The sequence below is a fragment of the Bombina bombina genome, chromosome 5, assembly GCF_027579735.1.
Source record: "Bombina bombina isolate aBomBom1 chromosome 5, aBomBom1.pri, whole genome shotgun sequence".
Lineage (NCBI taxonomy): Eukaryota > Metazoa > Chordata > Amphibia > Anura > Bombinatoridae > Bombina > Bombina bombina.
In genome coordinates this window covers 162,220,646-162,242,418 of record NC_069503.1, presented here as the reverse complement: position 1 = coordinate 162,242,418, position 21,773 = coordinate 162,220,646, and the positions used below count along the sequence as shown (strand labels likewise).

General features: G+C 38.5%; 1 protein-coding gene across 1 annotated transcript in view; it reads right to left on the bottom strand.

Moving 5' to 3' along the window:
- Positions 1–21,773, bottom strand: part of OBSCN (obscurin, cytoskeletal calmodulin and titin-interacting RhoGEF) — a 937,038-nt gene that overhangs the window by 62,182 nt on the left and 853,083 nt on the right. Inside the window, 3 exon segments of the mRNA XM_053713767.1 lie at positions 4,537–4,668; positions 6,301–9,340; positions 15,434–15,511. Coding sequence (XP_053569742.1) covers positions 4,537–4,668; positions 6,301–9,340; positions 15,434–15,511 — 3,250 coding nt within the window.

Genomic DNA, 21,773 nt, shown 5'->3' with positions numbered 1-21,773 from the left:
AAGGCTGGCAACCGTGTTTACAATCACCCAGGAGGCTCTGCAGAAGCAAGTTCCCTCTGAGAGGTGTTCCTGAGACAACCAACATAGAATAGAGTCCTTTGACTCCTGATCCAGATCTATTCGCGAGATAGATCCACATAATCCCCGTTCCATAGTCTGAGCATGCATAACTATAGAGACCTGAGATGGAACCAAGCAAATGGAATGATGTCCAAGGAAGCCACCTTCAGAGCAATTACCTCCATACATTGAGCCACTGATGGCCGAGTAGAGAGGACTGAAGGGTAAGACAATAAACGAAAAACTTTGTCTTTCTGACTTCTGTCAGAAAAATCTTCAATAATAGGGAGTCTATTATGGTCCCCAAGAACACTACCCTTGTAGCAGGAACCAGAGAACCTTTTGCCAGAATCACCTTCCATCCGTGGGAGCAAAGAAAAGACAACAAGATCTCCAAATGAGTTATTGCTTATTGAAAAGACTGCACCAGAACCAGAAAGTCGTCCAGATGGGCCCCACTGCAATGCCCCAAAACCAAAAGTGATTGCCTAAGAAGGCAAACCTCAGAAACTTGTGATGGTCCTTATGAATAAAAACATGAAGATATGCATTCTTTAGGTCTATGGTTGTCAAGAATTGACCCTCTTAGACCAGGGGAAGGATGGAACGAATAGTCTCCATCCTGAAGGTTGGTACTCTGAAAAATTTGTTTAAACACTTCAGATCTAGAATTGGTCTGAAAATTTCCTCTTTTTTGGGAACCATGACCAGATTTGAGAAAAACCAAGACCCTGTTCCTGCGGAGGAACAGAAACTATTACCCCCATGGCACAAATTGACACAATTTAAGGACGCCTCTCTTTTAATATGGTCTACAGATAATCGTGAGAGAAGAAACCTACCTCTGGTAGGAAAGGTCTTAAAATCTATCTTGTACCCCTGGGATACGAAGTCTACCGCACAGGGGATCAGAACATCTCGTATCCAGGCTTGAACAATAAAAGAAAGTCTGCCCCCTACAGGATCCGAGTCCGGATCGGGGACCAACCCTTCATGTTGACTTGGAGTCAGCTGCGGATTACTTAGACTATTTCCCCTTGTTCCTAAACTGACTAGACTTCCAGGAAGACTTGGATAGCTCTTACTTGGAGAAAGAAAAAGAGGGCTAACCTCTAAATTTACGAAAGGAACAAAAATAACTCTGATGTCCTTTCTGTTTATTCCCTTTATCCAGAGGAAGAAAAGAACCTTTTTTATCAGAAATAATTTCAGCCAAAACCAGGACCAAACAAGGTCCTACCCTTGAAAGGAGTCGCTAAGAACTTAAATTTAGATGAAACATCTGCATACCAGGAATGAAGCCATAAAGCTCTGCGAGATAAAACTTCAGAAACCAGACATTTTTGCTCCCAGCTTAATAACTTGTAAATAAGCATCCGTGATAAAAGGAGTTGGCTAATTTAAGAGCCTTAATCCTATCCTGGATCTCCTCAAGAGGAGTATCTGTCTGAATAGAATCAGAAAAAGCATCAAACCAGTAAGCTGCTGCACTGATAACAGTGGCAATATACACCGCAGGCTGCCATTGAGGACCCTGGTGAAAATATTTTTTTTAAATAAAGCCTCCAACTTCTTATACATTGGATCCTTTAAAAACAACTATCCTCTAAGAGAATAGTGGTCCTCTTAGCCAAAGTGTAAATTGCTCCTTCCACCTTAGGAACCGTTTGCCATGACTCCATAAAAGAGTCAGCAATAAGAAACATTTTGTTGAAAATTGGAGATGGAGAAAAAGGAATTCCAGGTCTCTCCCACTCCTGTGCAATAATCTCAGAAGCAAGGTGCAGAAAAAACATGTACCCCCAAACAGAACAGTTTATATTAAACTGAGCCACCAATAAATTAAAAACTCTCCTCATAAACAGAGCCTGCTAGCTGCCACAAGTAAACTACCTAAGAAGTAAAAGTAAAATATACGTCCCAGCAGCTTTTAAGCTGAATAAGTGCCAGATTCTTTCTACATAAGAAAAATAAAATTGGCACTTACCTTAACCCCTTAATGACCGGACCATTTTTCAATTTTCTTACCCTTAATGACAATGGCTATTTTTACATTTCTGCGGTGTTTGTGTTTAGCTGTAATTTTCCTCTTACTCATTTACTGTACCCACACATATTATATACCGTTTTTCTCGCCATTAAATGGACTTTCTAAAGATACCATTATTTTCATCATGTCTTATAATTTACTACAAAAAACATAATAAAATATGAGGAAAAAATGGAAAAAAACACACTTTTTCTAACTTTGACCCCCAAAATCTGTTACACATCTACAATCACCAAAAAACACCCATGCTAAATAGTTTCTAAATTTTGTCCTGAGTTTAGAAATACCCAATGTTTACATGTTTTTTGCTTTTTTTGCAAGTTATAGGGCCATAAATACAAGTAGCACTTCGCTATTTCCAAACCACTTTTTTTCAAAATTAGCGCTAGTTACATTGGAACCCTGATATCTGTCAGGAATACCTGAATATCCCTTGACATGTATATATTTTTTGTTAGAAGACAACCCAAAGTATTGATCTAGGCACATTTTGGTATATTTTATGCCACCATTTCACCGCCAAATGCGAGCAAATAAAAAAAAAAACTTTACATTTTTCACAATTTTAGGTTTCTCACTGAAATTATTTACAAACAGCTTGTGCTATTATGGCACAAATTGTTGTAAAAGCTTCTTTGGGATCCCCTTTGTTCAGAAATAGCAGACTTATATGGCTTTGGCATTGATTTTTGGTAATTAGAAGGCCGCTAAATGCTGCTGCGCACCACACGTAAATTATGCCCAGCAGTGAAGGGGTTAATTAGGTAGGTTGTAGGGAGCTTGCAGGGTTAATTTTAGCTTTAGGGTAGAGATCAGCCTCCCACCTGACACATCCCACCCCCTGATCCCTCCCAAACAGCTCTCTTCCCTCCCCCACCCCACAAATGTCCCCGCCATCTTAAGTACTGGCAGAAAGTCTTATAAAAAAAAATATATATTTTAGCTGTGATGGACTCCTGCCTTAGCCCCAACCTCCATGATCCCCCCCCCCCCAGCTCTCTAACCCTCTCCCCTATCTAATTGCGGCCATCTTGGGTACTGGCAGCTGTCTGCCAGTACCCAATTTGCCCCAAAAACAAAAGTGTTTTTTGTTCTTTTGTTTTTTTTTTATGTTTTCTGTAGTGTAGCAGGCCCCCACAATACCCCTATCCCCCTCCCCTTCCCAGATCCTTTTATATTATTTTATTAAAAAATCTTTCCCCCCCCCCTTCCCTCCTCATTGGTGTCAGTGTCAGTGCCAGCTAATGCGCGCGCGCACACATGCACGCGCACGCGCGCCCCCCGCACGCTCCGGGCACCCGGCGTGCACATTGCACTTCTAGGAACCGGATGCCGAGTAGCGATGGGCCGCCCACCCGCCTCCCTGTTACGCTCCCACCCACCAACGAACCGGCACCATCTCTACCGGTGCAGAGAGGGCCACAGAGTGGCTCTCTCTGCATCGGAGTCTTCTAAAAAGGTATTGCAGGATGCCTCCATATGGAGGCATCACTGCAATACCCTGAGAGCTGCTGGAAGCGATTGCGATCGCTTCCAGCACTCTCTTAGACAACTGACGTACCAGGTACGTCCATTGTCATTAACTGCTTGTTAATGCATGACGTACCTGGTACGTCAGTTGTCATTAAGGGGTTAAAATACAACTGTTTGGCAGCAGGACAGCTCATCTGGTTTGAGAGGAGCTATCCCTCACATGGACCTGTGGACAAAAGATGAGACTGAGTAAGCTTACTCAGGCTATCTGAATAGGTCAGCAAAAATGTTTGGGAAAACGCAGAAGGGATTGTACCCTACAAGTTCCAAATTGCTTAAAAGCCACCACTGCCCTACTGAAGAGACTAACATGGGCTAAAGATAAACCCCAGAAAAGATCAGAGGAAACCTACTCTGCTTTAAAATAATAAAATCTTGATTGTAGATCAGACACCTAAAACTTCACCTCCTCCTTGCACCGCAGGCAAAGAGAATGACTGGGGATTATGGGTAAGGGAAGTGACATATATAGCAGCTTTGCTGTAGTGCTCTTTGCCTCTTTCTGCTGGCCAACTAGTAATTGATGATTCCGTGGACTCACCATATCTTAGGAAAGAAATGTAATTACACAGTGCATTATCTCCCTGTAAGTTGCAAACAGTTTTGTGAAAGGTCATACTACAGTGGTCTTGGTAAAAATCTCATCAATATTAGCTCTTAAAATTATAAATATTTTGACACGTTGTTTTAGAAAAGTTATCTTCCAAAGCCACAACATATTTTTTTTAATCTCTCTATATGAGCATGGATCAGGTAATTTTATTATTTTATGAAAAAATATTGTGATCACTGTTCATATGATTAAGTTAATGAAAGCCTCTTGGTATATGTTTCTAATGAAATGATCACAAGCAAAGCAACATCTTAGGCTTTTTTTTAGATTTCACACCCACCTGAAATACTTTTGTCTTTTGCAGACAGGTTAGACAGTTTGAATGATGAAATTCCTGACTTCTTTTTAGCCAGTCCCGAAAGTCTTTCAGAGGATTCTTGGGCAACAAGTTCAGTCTTTGCATTGGCAGAGCCTAAAAAAATAAATGTAGGAATACAGTAGATTTAATAATGAATAGTGATTTTTGATTACACATGTACAATCAGACTCTTTCGGTCTGATCCCAATGCAGAAGAAGGCAGCTGCAAGCCGCATTAGCCTCAAAATAACTGAATGCAAATGTCTACTTTAGACCCATACTCTCACACTAAGGAGTAGATTTATCAAGCAGCGAATTCTGCAATTTACCCCCGAGCCGGAAACTTAAGTTAAGAAGCAGCGGTCATAAGACCACCGCTCCTTAACTCATCTGCCACCTCTGATGTGGCGAACAGCAATCAGCTGAAATACGATCGGGATGATTGACACCCCCCGCAAGTTAATAAATCGGCTCCATAGACTGTTTTGGAATTTTTGTGCAGGAACAATTTATTCAGAGCTCCTGGATAAAAATAGTAGAGTCTATTTGCTTATTGCAGGTGCCATTTTGGTGGGAAAGCAATTTACTTAAAGAAGAACTAAACACGGTAGAATTACATAATCACCAAATGCATAAAGACAATGCTATTACACTTCATCTAAGTTTTAAGTGAGTAATGGATTTTTGTTTCTGAAAAATGTGATTTCTTCTATTTTTTATCATGTAACAGTCATCAGTGAATCACAGACTTCTATCTGTATACTATGTGAAGTCTTGCCTCAGAAAGTGCACATATAAAGCTAGATTACATATAGGGTCTATGGGGTAGATCTACTAAATATACTTGTCTAAATATGTGTATGTATGTGCATGTGTGTGAGTGTGTATATATATATATATATATATATATATATATATATTTACATACACACACAATCGAGCCATTTCCAGTTGAATACAAGAAAAAAACATTTTAATCAATATTAATATTTAACAATATTTTTTTTAATGTCTATATACTGTAAATATTTTACAGTCCAATATTCTACACATAGTAGAAAATGTTCTAAGTATTTTTAAATATATATTTCAATATATATCTGTGTATACCTATTCTTCTCTCTCTCTCTCTCTCTCTCTCTCTCTCTCTCTCTCTCTCTCTCTCTCTCTCTCTCTCTCTCTCTCTCTCTCTCTCTCTCTATCTATCTATATATATATATATATATGTATATATATATATAGATATATATTTTACAAAAAAATAATTATTTATAAAATATAAATATATATAAAGAGAGAGAGATAGATTTAAAAAGAAATAACAATTTCTTCTATGTGAAGAACATTGGAATGTAAAATATGCATAATTCATGTCGGATATAGTGCACCAGGTTAAATGCGTTCAGGTTAGCACAAGAAAGAAGAGTGTTAGTTTTTTTAATGAAATTCCAGCTCTATTGAAGTCCATGGGAAAAATAAGTTAATGCAGTTGCAGTATCCTCGGTAAATAGTGCGCTAGTTTTGATCTAGCCCATTAAAATACTTTTCCATTTAGTCCATTTCTTCAAAGACCTCAAACATGTTTGTTATTGAACACTACTTTCTATGTTTTATTTTTTAGCATGTTATGTTTTCTGTGCAAAATATTTGTCCCTATTTATAAAATTTCGATTATTCTCAAAGTTAGTATTATCAGAATGATTTACCTTTACAACATTAGTACAGCAACCATCAGTGGGTACTGACCTTCCTTTCTCTCCTGTCCATTTCCCTGTTTTCCTTTGATAATTCGAGAAATGTTGGCTACAGAAGCTTTAACTTTTTGTTTGAGAGTTTGGTCTGAAGATTTTCCGGTAGTATCAGATTTACCATGTGATCTGAAGAGTTTGATGCGTTTCTTAGAAGATGAACTTTTCCTCCCTTTGCTTCCAGATTTTTGTTTATCAAGTGACTGCAATGCAAGAGATTCATCAATAGCTTCTGCATGTACAGCCTTTAGCACTTTCTCAAACATGGTTCTTTCAAAACCCTGAGTTATACCATTGGAGTGTTGTGAGTGTAATGTTGGCTTTTCTGCAATGGAAGGTTGTTGCTCTTCTTCAATGTTCAATGATTCCCTAGTTACATTTATATCTGTGTATTCACGAAAGCCTTCTACATTCTCAGACTCTGTGGTTTCCTGAGAAGATGCTTTAAAATCATAAAAATCAAAGAAATGTAGACATGACGGTTCCAGATCATCTGCACCAACTGCTAGATGCTCTAAACTGTTGGATGTGCTGTCAAATAGTAATTCTTTGATCTCCACCAGGGAAACTTCAGAATGTCTTCCAGCTTCTTCAAAGTCAGAGAAATTGTCAGACCTCCTTCCTGTCCCAGAGCTGTCAGAATGAGAAATAAATGTTTTACTGGAGCTGCGGCTATCAATGGTGAAATCTTCAAAGTGTTCATGAGGAACGGGTGAGGCTTGTGCTTGACTAAGGGAATCATAAAAGCTGCACTGAGAGATTGATGTGGCTTTGGATTCTTTCATTACCTGAGATAATGAGCTAGGAGGTTTTTCCAGGCATACTGTTTCCTTTGATCTATTATTGTCAGTTGAATATTTTTGTTTTTGCAATTCTGATGGTGGCTTTGAAAGACTATATACTGGTGGAAAAGAAGGAACTTTCCGCAATATCTGCTCTTGTTGACCAGCCAACATATTCATCTCTAGTGATAGATGAACCATTGCTCCAAACAGGTCATCAAGAGCAGCACGTTGCTCCTCGCTATAAATGGATGAGCTTACATCTTTGGCTATACCTTGGCTATTGACATCCTGAGAAGTTAATTCACAGTGAGCTCTTGGAAATGATGCTTTAATTTCATGTTGAGATGAAAGAGTGGCAATATCCTGTTTGTCTGATGTTTTCAGCAGGTCTTCATGATAATATTGTGTGGTTGATGGTGACATTACAGGGAGAGGGACAGAAGCTGGTTCAGTGGTAAAGGAATCTGAAGGACTCTTTTCACTAACTGGCACTATAGGGCTAGAGGTTTTAGATATAAAATCGGTTTGTGATTGTGGAGTCTTCACAATCCCCAATTTGTTGTCACAATGTTCTATATCAGCATACCTTTCTTGAGATGAAACATTGCTAGTTGATTGATGTATTATTGCTATGCTTGAGTCATTGTCATGAAACTGTACTGTATGTATTGGCTTTTCTTTTAATGTTTCTGTAAATATTTGGTCATCATCACTTTTTAATGGTTTAATAACATTCTCAGTTGGAGAGTCAGGGGATAGAAAAATATTTGCATCAGAAGTTGTTTTAACAGTTAATTTTACATTTCCTCTGATTTCTGCAGAATTCCCATCACATTTAATGTTGTCAGCTGCTTGTGCATGATCTAAACCTTCTTTGCTTTCAGTATCACATTTGACTGATGATACTTCAGACAAAACATTTGCATCTTGTGGTCTATTTTGCTGTACAAATGTTATTACTGTACTTTCATCTCCTAGAGATGTGGTAGATGGACTACCTTGAATGGATCTGGAAACAAGTATTGGTTGCTGATGAAGAACTGCAATAATTGTGCTTTCACTATCAAGAAGTCCTGCTGAGAGAGGTCTTTGTGTTGAGGAAATTAAAGCAGGAGCTGGACAAACGTTACAATCATGTGTCTTATCACTCTGTCCATTTGTTGTGGGACTGTCTGAAAGTTTTGAATGTTTCTCTACCAGTGAGTGCCCTCCAGACTGATGTTTCAAGTTAGCATCAGGCTTATTACTTTCCAGTGCTGTTTCAGTTAAAGTGTCATTGTCTACCTCCTCCATAAGAGTCCCCTTATAAACACTCAAAGCTCTTGATCTATAATCATCAAGGGAACGACTTCTGCTGGAGACTCTAAAAGATGACCTCAGTGAGCCCTTTGCTGTGTCTAAGGAAACAGACTTTCTCAGAGAGTGAGGTTGGACATCTTGGTCTATCTCTGCTCTGTCTTCCATTGCAAATTGCTCTAGAAGTGGTTCTCGCAAGCCACTTAATATTTTTTGAGAGTACCCTGCTTTCATTAAGGTCCTTCGTGCTCTTTCCCGATGTTTGATAAATTCCTTTTCTTTCAATGACCCTTCCCTGGGGGCAATGCTACAGCCTTCACTTACTTGGCTGTAAAAGGTGCTGTTAATGATGCTTCCCCTTGGCACGCATACACCTTTTTCAAATGGTAAAGCACTGTCTGCAGAGGAACCCCTTAACAAGCATCCAGTTTTTGCTTTTTTTGTAGTTAGGTCACCAACTTCAATAGTAGCTGCTTTAAATAAAGGTGGTTTTCCTGGTGATGTTTCCACTGAATTAACTAGGCTTTTCTCTGTGTCTTCAAGAATTATTTTATTTTCATTAGTCTCTACAAGCTCACTATTCTCTATATCCTTTTTGGTCACTTGGGCTTTGTCACAAGGAGCAATAGTCTGTAGGTTATTTTTTTCATTTTCTATTTCTGGTTTTTCTATAATATCCTCAGAATTTATTTCTGTTTCTGATTTATACAGCTGTGGAAGTCTGTCTGTATCAGACATTCTGAATATAGACAGATGCGTTTCCATTGAAGGGTTACAGTCTCTTTCCGTAGGACTACAATCGCTCTCAATATCTGAAGAAGAACCACTGCTGGAAGACGAACTGCTACATTCAACCAAGTGCCGGGGAACTCCCAAAGAGGTATTCTCTGTCTTTCCATGCAGAAGATCTGGGATTGCTCTCATCACCAGAATGGATTTGTAGCACATTAATGAGCGCTAGAAAGACAAAAACACAAAAAACAACAGCCATAATTAATGAATATATGAGAAAAGAGGGGGTGCCACATGGGGAAGTAATTTACAAACTTATATAAAGATGTAAATAATATAAACATTCATAGAGCAAAAGTACCTTTAGGTGCTAATCCAGGCAAGGTGTTCCATAAACAAATCAGATAAACATAGGATTAAATCAGGATTTAATGTCAAAATATATTGTTTACTGCCTTTATGGCTGTATTAATTCCAAATAAATGTGTTTTATATAAACAAGCAGGGTGTATATAGTGTGCTCAAAATGAAGGATATATTTCTCAAAGTCCAACAAAGTGGATTTGAATAAAAAAAAAAAGCTAAGAGATTTGGTGAAAATTATGTTGGATGTTAGGAGGTTTTAATCAAGTTGGTGGCATTTTCAAATCCTTTATCCCGGATCTCAAAGTACTTTTAAACGTAGAGCTGAGTTATAACACAAAGCCCATGTGAAAATGGTTCCACATTTAACCCATTCCTCACATTTAATCAGGCTTTCACTATTGATATCTTCACTTGTGGACCTACTCAACAAAGGGCCCCGGTGCAAATATAGGTAACTCATTAGCAATAGTAATAATATGCATGCTACTCTGTATAATGAGTTTCAGGATAGATAAGCACTAACCTGCAGTAATGAAAGACTCCCCTACATTAGGACTGTACCCATTCTGCACACACCTATGTATAGACTGGCCACTATGGGCCCCCCAAGCAATTGGGCCCTGGCGCCACTGCATCTGCTATACCTGTGGTAGTTCCGCCTTGGTTATCTTTCCTTTCATTGGAGATGGTCCACCCTTATTTGTACTCTTGGAGAAATAATCTTCGGTGATACACAGTTTAAACAACAGCCGTTAGACTTTTAGAAATATATTCTTTATTTTGTGCACACTATATACACTGTTTATTTTTGCATATTTGGGTATTCTCACAGATTATTATTTACAAGACAAGTAAACAAAACAATCACCTTGACCATGAAAACAATTACAACAATTACTCAAACGCTACTTATTCGGTCACTCCACAGATCTCCAGTTAATACTTTGCTTTTAAAAAAAAAAGAAAGGAAAAAAATGGACCTATTTTGCACGGCTATCAAAAAATATGTATCTGTTTCCAAAAGGCCTATTCAGATCTTATTTTATTGTTGTGGTTTCAATATTCTCTAGTAAAATCTACTTGGAAATAAATGAAAATCACTGTAGCTAAAGTCTTAACAATTGTTATGCACCAGAGGGAAATATTTACAGTGCGTGTTTATGTATATTTATCTAGCAGCAGAAATAGGTGCAGGTAAAATACGGCACTGTCCTTCTTGCATGTGTGGATCCAAGGTACAGGCACTTATTTATTTTTTCATTTACCATTGCGAGAAAATCATTCTGGAATTGTTTAATGCCTGCAGCTGATTGCTTAACCAAAGATACAACTGACCTTTGTTGACTACATTTGGACATAAACACTGCTTTTTAATCACCTTAAAGAGACATAAAACCCCAATTTTTTTTCATGATTCAGACAGAACAAAGTTATCTTGTTATCCATTGTTGAAAAGCGGGAAGTAATATCAGGAGAGTGCACGTGTGTTCCACATTATATGGCAGCAGTTTTGCAACAATGTTATACATTCCTAAGAGCACTAGATGACAGCACTAGTCTCATGTAGTGTTCCGGACATGTGCTCACTACCTACCTAGATATCTCTTCAACAAAGGATAACATTAAAACAATGCAAATTTGATAACAGAAGTAAATTGGAAGCTTTTTGAAAATTGTATTCTCTATCTGAATCATGAAAGAAAACATGTGGGTTTCATGCCCCTTTAAGCTTGACTCAGCAGATTCATAACCCCCTTAATAGGTAGTATGCATATATAAGACACATAAACACATGACTATGGTTATAAAGGACACAGCTTTATTATAAACAATAATAGATATAAACATAATAATAAAAAAAAGAATACAGATCAAATTCCTAATCAGTGTTTGCCCCTCAGCAGCCTCAACATCCCTAACCAGATAAATCAATCCCCACCTCAACCTCTCCTGATCAACACAAAACTGCTAAGCTTCAAGGCAACCTCTTTATATACCCTTCTTAAAACCAAGCCTACTCCTGAACTCAGGATAACCCCCTAACCTATGCTTCACCTATAATGTGGATCAAATGCTCCTCCCTTGTTTGCACAGGGCTGCCTTTCGTGCTAAAACTCTGTGAACCAGTAGCTCACTGTTTAGGTGAAACTTTTGAAAGCTACATGAATTAGTTAGGTACTTGAATAAATAAGGTCTGTTTATCTTACATTTTGTATACTAAATCACTACATCAAGTATTAGCATTAAAGTCCATTAAATAAAGTAGAATTGCATTATCAACTAACGAATAATAAAAAAGACAAAGTAGTAGCACTAAATTTGAATTTCAAATGAGTAGTAATTTTTTTTCTGTGAAATTTAAAAGTTACCTCCATTATTCTTCTCCCTGTATCATGTGACAGTCATCAGCCAATCAGATATGCATTAAGGTACTGAGCACATGCTCAGTAGGAGCCGGTGCTTCAAATAGTGTGCATATAAAATATTGCACACCTTTTTATAGTGAAAATGAATTGGAGGGTTCTTTGAAATTGCGTGCTTTATCTAAACCATGAATTTAATTTTGACTTTAGTGTTCCATTAAATGCACAGTAAACACTAAGAGCTCGCTTCCATTGAGCTTTTAAAAATGGAGCCGTAAGCTACCGAAGCCGCCAACGGCGAAAAGTAATTTACGGCTCCATTATAGTACCAGGTTTCCATTGAAAAGGTTACCGCTTTGCGAGCGGTTGCTCTTTTCGTGTAGGTGTAAGTTAGCGTTGTGTTAAGGCTTCCACCCGGCACCGTATATATTTTACCAGTCACTCGCTGTTAAAATAAAATCAAACTAACACATGCGCATCATCTACCTCTCAACCGCAACCCCCCAAATAACTAATATATTAACCCCTAATCCGCAATGCCCCCACAATACAAACTATCTATTAAATCTATTAACCCCTTATCCGCAATGCCCCCACATTGCAAAGTATCTATTTAAACTATTAAGCCCTAATCCGCCATCCCCCATAATGCAATCTAGCTGTTTAAACTAATATTCCCTAATCTGCCAATAACCCACATCGCAATTAACCTAATAAATCTATTAACCCCTAAACCACCAATAACCCACATTGCAATTAACTAATCACTAAGCCCTCTAAGCTAAAACACCCTAAATCAACCCCATTACATAAATTAAAATAATTCTAAATTACCATTAAAATAAAAAACCTAACATTACTTTAAAAATAAAAAAAATAAGTTTAAATTAAGCTAAAATTACATTAAAAATAAAAAAGTCTTGCATTACATAAAATAATAAACAAGATTATCAAAAATAAAAAAATTAAACCTAATCCCTATGAAAATAACCCCCCCCAAAATAAAAACACCTACTAATCTAATACTAAACTACCAATATCCCTTAAAAGGGCCTCTTGTAGGGCATTGCCCTAAGTTAAACAGCTCTTTTCCTTAAAAAAATTATAAGCCCCCCCCCCTCTAACAGTAAAGCGCCCCACCCACCAAACCCACCAAAATAAAAAAAACTAACACTAAAAAATCCTAAACTACCCATTTGTATGGGCATTCAGCTCTTTTAAGATTGCCCCAAAATCCCTAATCTAAAAAATAAAATAAAAATAAAAATAAAAAAAGCCTAACTCTAACCCCCAGATAGGTACTCACGGTTCCTGAAGTCCGGCGGTGAAGTCTTCTTCCATGCGGCGACCAGTTTCTGAAGTCCGACGGTGAAGTCTTCCTCCAAGCGGCAACCTCTTCTATCTTCATCCTGGACCACGGAACTGAAGACCGGTGACTGCGGAACTGAAGACCGGCGACCTCGGAACCATGGAACGTGGAGGATCCTTTTCGTGCGATTGCCGCCGTACACTGAATAGTGAATTTAAGGTACGCGATTCCTATAGGCTGATTCTTCAAATTCAAATCAGCCAATAGGATGAGAGGAACTGAAATCCTATTGGCTGTTCTAAGCCAATAGGTTTTTAGTAGCTCTCATCCTATTGGCTGATTTGAATTTGAAGAATCAAATCAGTCAGCAGGAATGCAAGGGACGACATATTTAATTGCGTAACTTAAATTCACTATTCAGTGTACCGCGGCGATCGTACGAAGAGAATCCTCCACACTCCATGGTTCCGCGGTCGCCGGTCTTCAGTTCCGCAGTCACCGGTCTTCAGTTCTGCGGTCACCGAACTTCAGTTCCTCGGTCCAAGATGAAGATAGAAGAGGTCGCTGCTTGGAAGAAGACTTCACCGCCGGACTTCAGGAACCGGTCTTTGTTTGGAAGAAGACTTCACCGCCGGACTTCAGGAACTGTGAGTACCTATCTTGGGGTAAGAGTTAGTCTTTTTTTTTTTAAATTTTAGATTAGGGATTTTGGGCAATCTTAAAAGAGCTGAATGCCCTTTAAATGGCTGTAAAAGAGCTGAATGCCCTTTTAAGTGCAATGCTTATACAAATGCCCCTTTAGGGGCAATGGGTAGTTTAGGATTTTTTATTGTTAGGTTTTTTTATTTTGGGGGGTTTGGTGGGTGGGGGGTTTTACTGTTAGAGGGGGGACTTAGCATTTTTTTAAGGAAAAGAGCTGTTTAACTTAGGGCAATGTCCTACAAAAGGCCCTTTTTAAGGGATATTGGTAGTTTAGTATTAGATTAGGGGGTGTTTTTATTTGGGGGACTTTTTATTTTCATAGGGATTAGGTTTAATTTTTTTATTTTTGATAATCTTGTTTATTATTTTATGTAATGTTAGACTTTTTTATTTTCTGTAATTTTAGCTTAATTTATACTTAGTTTTTTATTTTTAAAGTAATGTTAGGTTTTATTTTAATTGTAATTTAGGATTATTTTAATTTATGTAATGGGATTAATTTAGGGGGTGTTAGGTTAGGGGGCTTAGTGATTAGTTCATTGTGATGTGGGTTATTGGCAGTTTAGGGGTTAATATATTTATTAGGTTAATTGCGATGTGTGTTATTGGCGGATTAGGGGTTAATAGTTTAAATAGCTAGATTGCGTTGTGGGGGATGGTGGATTAGGCATTAATAGTTTAAATAGATACTTTGCGATGTGGGGGCATTGCGGATTAGGGGTTAATAGATTTAATAGATAGTTTGCATTGTGGGGGCATTTCAGATTATGGGTTAATAGATTTAATAGATCGTTTGCGTTGTGGGGGCATTGCGGATTAGGGGTTAATAGTTTAAATAGGTAGTTTGCGTTGTGGGGCATGGCGGTTTAGAGATTAATAGATTTATTATAAATTGCGATGTGGGAGGGATGGCGGATAGAGGGGTTTTGACATGTTGGGTTAGATTTCAATGGGAAAAAGGTCTCAAAGAGCACCTTTTACCTGTTTACACCTAGTTGAGCTGGGTGTTATTTTTGTTAGTGTATCGGCAGCCTCCGACAGTTTAGTAACGGTTTGCACGGGCATTGTAAACCGGGTATAATTTAAAGATTAGCGGCTTCTGATACTTTGTATGGGACACGATAATGTTTTCGGCAGCCAGAGTCCGGTTGCCGAAATTGAGGTATAACGGGCCGTTGGAAGCAGTCGATAAACGATATTGCTTCTGACAGCATATTTATTGGTTTGCGAGTGCACGCAAACGGAATTACGGCTCTATGGAAGCGAGCTCTTAGATGGTAATAAACTATAAAATGCTTAAAGGGACACTAAAGTCAAAATAAACTGCTGCCATACAGTGCTCCAGAAACATGCATGCTCTTGAACCTATGTCCCTGCAAGATAACGAAGAGCATTTGATTATGGAAGTAAATTAGAAAAATGTTTAAAATTCCATGCTCTACTTGAATCATGAAAGAGAAAAACTGGGTTTCATATCCCTTTAAAGAGCAAATTACCAGGGAAATCAGATGTATAATACAGGCTTGATTGTCCATGACTGTAAAATAAAGAGATCACAAAGGTTTCCTTAGTACTGACCTGCCACCTGCTCCTTGCTACAAGAAATCTGAGGCTCCTTGTGTTGATAGGAAGTGAGTCCAGTGAACTGATAGGTTCCTAAAAAGGAGCATTATGTCACACAGGTGTATATATGTTTTATTCATTATCATAATCAGCAAAACCAATCACAGCTTGGAACTTGTAGTAAAAATAAAAGTGCTTAATTCTCTTGGCTGCTATGAAGTGGTGCAACCCACAGTGGGGTCTAATGTTTTGCTTAATATGGTAAATACATACATCCCAACATTTTCCAGAAGTTTCCAGACAAGTAAAAGGGGGGTGGGGCTATGAAAAGAGGGTGGAGTTATGGTGTGCCATGGGCAGTGTGGGTAGGTTGGGCATATTAAAAGCGTTATTATGGGTCAAAGAGGGGAATCTCCAGAAACCAGGAAACCTGTCCTAATGGATGAAGCTGGCGGAAGGACAGCAAGCAGACCTCCCAACCCCTGACAATCCTACAAGATCCGGGACAGTTTAGAGGTATGTAAATGAGAAATATGGGTTTGAGCCAATAAGATTCACAGAAAATACAATATAATAGGAAGTATATCAGCATTTTCATCAAGTTACTTATCTTAGTATATACAGAGCTTTAGCATCAGAATGGTCTACTCTAATCCATTAGAAAAGCTGAATGAAATATGTGTTGACTTTTGCAGAGTTTTCAAATGTGAGTAATTTCTAATCCATTTGAAAACCAATAGAAAATCCAGTTACTATGTGTTTTTTTAGGTGATTGCATCAAGTTAAAGGGACATTAAACACTAAACATATTATATTAGCATGGTATTGAAGTTATTCCTTATCTCCCTCTAGTCATCGGTGCTGCTATTTTGAGATCTAGCCTTTCAATACATTCCACAGTTGAAATATCAAACAGAGACAGATGCGCCACATGGCCCAATATTGTAGTTTCCAAATTTATGTAGATTTTACTATATAGTTGAACTCACATGTATTGGAGCACCTCAATTGGTGCAAATGACACAGTCTGGGATCTATAACAGTCACCCAGCAGACCGGCCTCTCGAGTTGTTCAGGGTCTGTGTAAAATAGAAAACACAAAAAAGCCTATATGGCCTAGTATTGTATGACTAGAGTGATTTCACACCAGATAGTAGTATAAGATTTTGAACTCACATTTGGTGAAGCATCCCCAATGATGCTATAGAGACAAGCTGGGATTAATTCAGTCACCCAACAGACTTAGCTCGTGGCATACAGCATGCAATAGTCCTCTCAGTGGTCTTTAGGTCAGTGATATCCTCAGATAAAAACCAGTTCATAGGCAGCAAGTGTTTATAGTAAAAGTTAAAATCACTTTAATAAAATAATATTAAATTGCGACGCGTTTCTCAGTCTCAGACTGTTTCCTCAGGCATAAACTGAGGAAACAGTCTGAGACTGAGAAACGCGTCGCAATTTAATATTATTTTATTAAAGTGATTTTAACTTTTACTATAAACACTTGCTGCCTATGAACTGGTTTTTATCTGAGGATATCACTGACCTAAAGACCACTGAGAGGACTATTGCATGCTGTATGCCACGAGCTAAGTCTGTTGGGTGACTGAATTAATCCCAGCTTGTCTCTATAGCATCATTGGGGATGCTTCACCAAATGTGAGTTCAAAATCTTATACTACTATCTGGTGTGAAATCACTCTAGTCATACAATACTAGGCCATATAGGCTTTTTTGTGTTTTCTATTTTACACAGACCCTGAACAACTCGAGAGGCCGGTCTGCTGGGTGACTGTTATAGATCCCAGACTGTGTCATTTGCACCAATTGAGGTGCTCCAATACATGTGAGTTCAACTATATAGTAAAATCTACATAAATTTGGAAACTACAATATTGGGCCATGTGGCGCATCTGTCTCTGTTTGATATTTTAGATTGCTTAATTGGATCCTGGTCTGGACCACTACAGATTGCTGCCTTGGTATTCTACTATCAAGACCTTTATAAAGGACAATATAGTGATCATTGTCACCCATTAACCACTATCTTTGAGTGAGATATAACTATCCTATTAACATTGTGATTATCAAATTGTTTAGGCTAACATCTATTTACTCTGTTCACAACGTATATACTAGTTTTGAGTGAGATACAACTGTCCTATTAACATTGTGATTATCAAATTGTATAGGTTAACATCTATTTACTCTGTCCACAACATATATACTAGTTACTACTGAATCAGTGTATCATCATTTATACTGAAAAGTGCATTTCTATTGGTAACATATAAGCTACCTCATATACTACATATTACCATTTATAGATACTCTCAAGGGCGCCCCCTTTTCTTTTGTTGTATTCCACAGTTGACCTGTTTGCACACATGTGCAGTAACTCTCCTTCAGATACAGGCAGTATAAGGAAAGTTCCAAAATGGCAGCACCCATATTTAGAGGGAGGTACATGAAGTGTTTAGTGTCCCTTTAACTTCACCAATACCTCTATACAACCTAAAGATGATCATCAGAATGTTAAATTATAGACATGTGCATTCAGACTTCTGAATTTTTGGATTTGTCTATTAGTTTGACACATGAACAAACAAATGCATTATTGGAAGAAACAGATGTTCCCATTGGAAATAACAGTAACAAATCCAAATCCAATATTCATCCGACACAAATCCCTGCATGGACAAAATGTAGCCGATCAAATATTTGAAAAAATTGAAAACAAATCTACTAAATTTTTTTTTTGCCGGCGCACATGTCAGTTAAATTATGATAGTAATTATATGTATGGAAGTTTAAAAATAATGAAATTAATTTGTTAATTACACACTTTGGGCCAGAATAAAAGTGGAGCGCTAAATATCGCTTTGAGAAAGTGATATTAGCGCTCCACTGAGTAATACCAGTACACGCTAATGTGCGCTGGTATAACAAGTTGAGCGCAATGCTTACACAACCTTTTGTTCGCATTGCTAGGAAGTATTGCGACCATGAGAGCGTGCTTCCATAGACTACAATTTTTTACTAAAAAATAAAGATGCTATCATCTTTATTTTTGGAAAAAATATATCACTCCTGATTTTGGGGGCATTTTGTGGACATTTATAAAATTAACTAGAGATCTGATCTCTTGTATTGGCTGGTTATTTATCGTGAACCTGTAAACGGGCAAATACATTAGCGCTCCACATAATGAATTGATAGTTAAATGAAAACAAAATGCAATAACATTAGGCCATCATTATTAATAGCAAATCAGTTAGCCATTATTTTGTAAAGGGACATGAAACCCAAAATTGTTCTTACATGATTTATTTTCTATTATCAACTTTACTTTGTTATCTTGTTATTCTTTGTTGAAGAGATATCTAGATGGGTAGCGTGCACATGTCTGGAGCACTGCATTACAGGAAATAGTGCGGCCATCTTGTGCTCTTGCTAATGTATAACGTTGCAAAACCGCGGCCATATAGTGCTGCAGACACGTGCACGCTCCTGACCTTACCTTATTGCTTTTCAATAAAGAAAATGAAGAAAATGTGATATTAGAAGTAAAATGGAAAGTTGTTTAAAATGATGTGCTCTGGTTTTCGGTGGGCGGGGCAACTGGACTGCAGCAAGAAGAAAGAGCTCCGAAATTGTGGCTGCATAACAATGATTTAACATCGGATTCCAGACCTCCCAATGCGCTTTCCTTGCTGGATAGCTGTTTTGGGACTATACTATGAGTACACTGTTCCAGCCGGATCCTATGGCACGAAGAGCTTAGCAACATCGTAGTCCTTGTGCCGTGAACAGTTCGAAACCTACAGCGCCATCTTGGACACCGGAACCCTTGGCCGCTTTGTTTCCCCTTTCTACTCAGCTCATTACGCTGATAACGCTCAGTAGAAGTAGAAGACAGCCCCTATCCAAGCCTTACTGGTCTCCTCTGACCTACCTCTACAGCGGCACAACAATGCCCTCCTCTCGCATTACCCACCCGCTCTGCACAAAAGTGCACATAAGGCACTCTCACCTGGGATTGTAAATCCTCCTTCCTGCACCTACATACTCCCATATAGGTTTACTGCTATGAAACAGCTTGTATGTCTCTGACAGGGCCTGTATAATTTTATTATATACCCTGCTTCAGCTAAATACCTGCCCAGTCTGCTTCTACTTGATCCTTAATTAGTAGGCTTACCATAATTTTTAGAGGTGAAACTGGGACCACCTGGTGCGGTGCCAGTGGGGTGTGGTCAGGGGCATGGTTGGGAGCATGGTCAAGGGGCGAGGTCAAGGGGATGTGGCGATTGCCGACCAGAACTAATTTTCCAGTTAGAGATAAATACATCCCAATTTGTTAAACCTGCCTTTGATTATATTCCAAGAGATAAACACAAAGCATGTGCAAATGCGTAAAGCGTTTCATATACACAGGTCAAACAAACCGATCCCTTCAAGACATGAAAATGAAAACAGGGAGGCAAACTAAAATAATGTGACTTAACAGGCTGCAGCGCAAATACCCACAATGACAACAGACAGTATATATTGTTTCACTTTCACACAAGGTATCTTACTTCAAAACTTTGAGTAACACTGCACAAGTTACTGAACTAGAGTGATAACTGTCATCTGTATTTTAGTTACCGCCCCTACCCCTCTTACTAAAAGTAGTAACGCATTTACAGATGCATGGCTACAATTAAAGGAGCTACACAATCAACACAATGGGGGCAGTTTGATGTACCACAGGGAACATGGGTAGTTAAGCGCGGCGAAAGCAAACTTCTCTGACAGCTGCACGGTCAAGATGGGTGGGCAAGTGTAGACACCACAGTTATATTGCTAGCAACATTTGTAACCTCAGCAAGGTATCCTTACCAGCAAGTCTTGCAGCACAGCCGCATCAGAGGCAGACAGGAGACAGCATGGAGACACACAGCCCGATGAAATGACATCATCACGTCACTGGCGCAGACTGCACACAGAATTTAAAAAAAATGGCTTTTGCATTGCTGGTATTTTACTCATTCCGGCACCGTCTGGGTGTCAACCCTACAGCCAGGACAAAATGAACAATCGGGTGGGACACTGGGACAGCGCTTCCAAACAGGGACAATCCCAGCCAAACTGGGATGCCTGGTAAGCCTACTACTTAGGGTCACAAACCAAGGGATAATGAACACTTTGTGCAATTACTAAACCTGTCTTTTGCTCTGGATCACAGCCTCCCACTACCACCAACTACTGACCAGTGCCAGTGAATCCCTGCCCAGAGAAGAATATGTTTTCATTATATGACTGTAACACTACCCTGAAGCTGAGGGGATACAGCAGCCTATACAAGGCTATAAGTGTATCAGAGTGTACACTGTACTTTTATAATAGTGAGAACTTTCATTACTTTACTCACCTCTCCAATAGCTTAACTTGTCCTCTGCCGCCACCTTGAGGCAATCCATATAATTGTCTGTATATCTTTAAAGTATCAGCTTGCACCAAGCACTTATATTACCCAGGACGAGTACTGTCCAGCCTCTGTTGCAACTATAATAATAGATAGTAGTCAAGACCCCTCATTGATCTCTTGTCATATATCTTGTATAGCATTGCCTCAATATATTTTCTATTATTAGCTATCTGGTAGAATAGATCCAGATTAGCAATTGACTACCAGCCCTATATAGTTGTTTTTAATGTGTTTTTCCCTCATTTTAATATATCTAATAAAGTTTAATTTTTTTAAATTGTTTCTGTCGACGCACACTATCTCATAATCACAACACATTCGATGTGTGGAATTGAGTGCTAAAGTGTATTCTTTGTCTGCAACTGTCTAGTAGTTGCTCACTGTACAAATAGTTTCCCAATACACAGCACCTTAGGGCCTTATTACCTATTGATTAAGGCCACTTGTGAATAATCATAGGCCGATCCCTTCCGCCACTTTGTATTAGTAGTGCCATCACTTTTTCCTCTCTTTGAACAATCCAGGGAAGTACTCAGGACATCGCTATTTTTTCTGTTTATACTTGGCCATTTACAATTAATTATTGATTATTCTTTATAAAAGCAGTATCTTTCTCATAACTTGCTGGCTTTAAACAAGGACAGTTCTGATCTTAGGGAACACATCCTGCCCTAGGAGTCAATGCCAGAACTCTGATTTTATCTGAGCTTCTGTATATGTTTTACTCACAGGTGTTCATTACATGTATGATGCAGTTTTCACCTACTATTTAAACCTTGATCTGCCAGTATGCTATTTTATAACACTATCTACCAACAAGCCTCCCTCACATATTTTATCTATTAAACCTAATACTTCAAAGCGGTCTCCCCCTAATCTGCC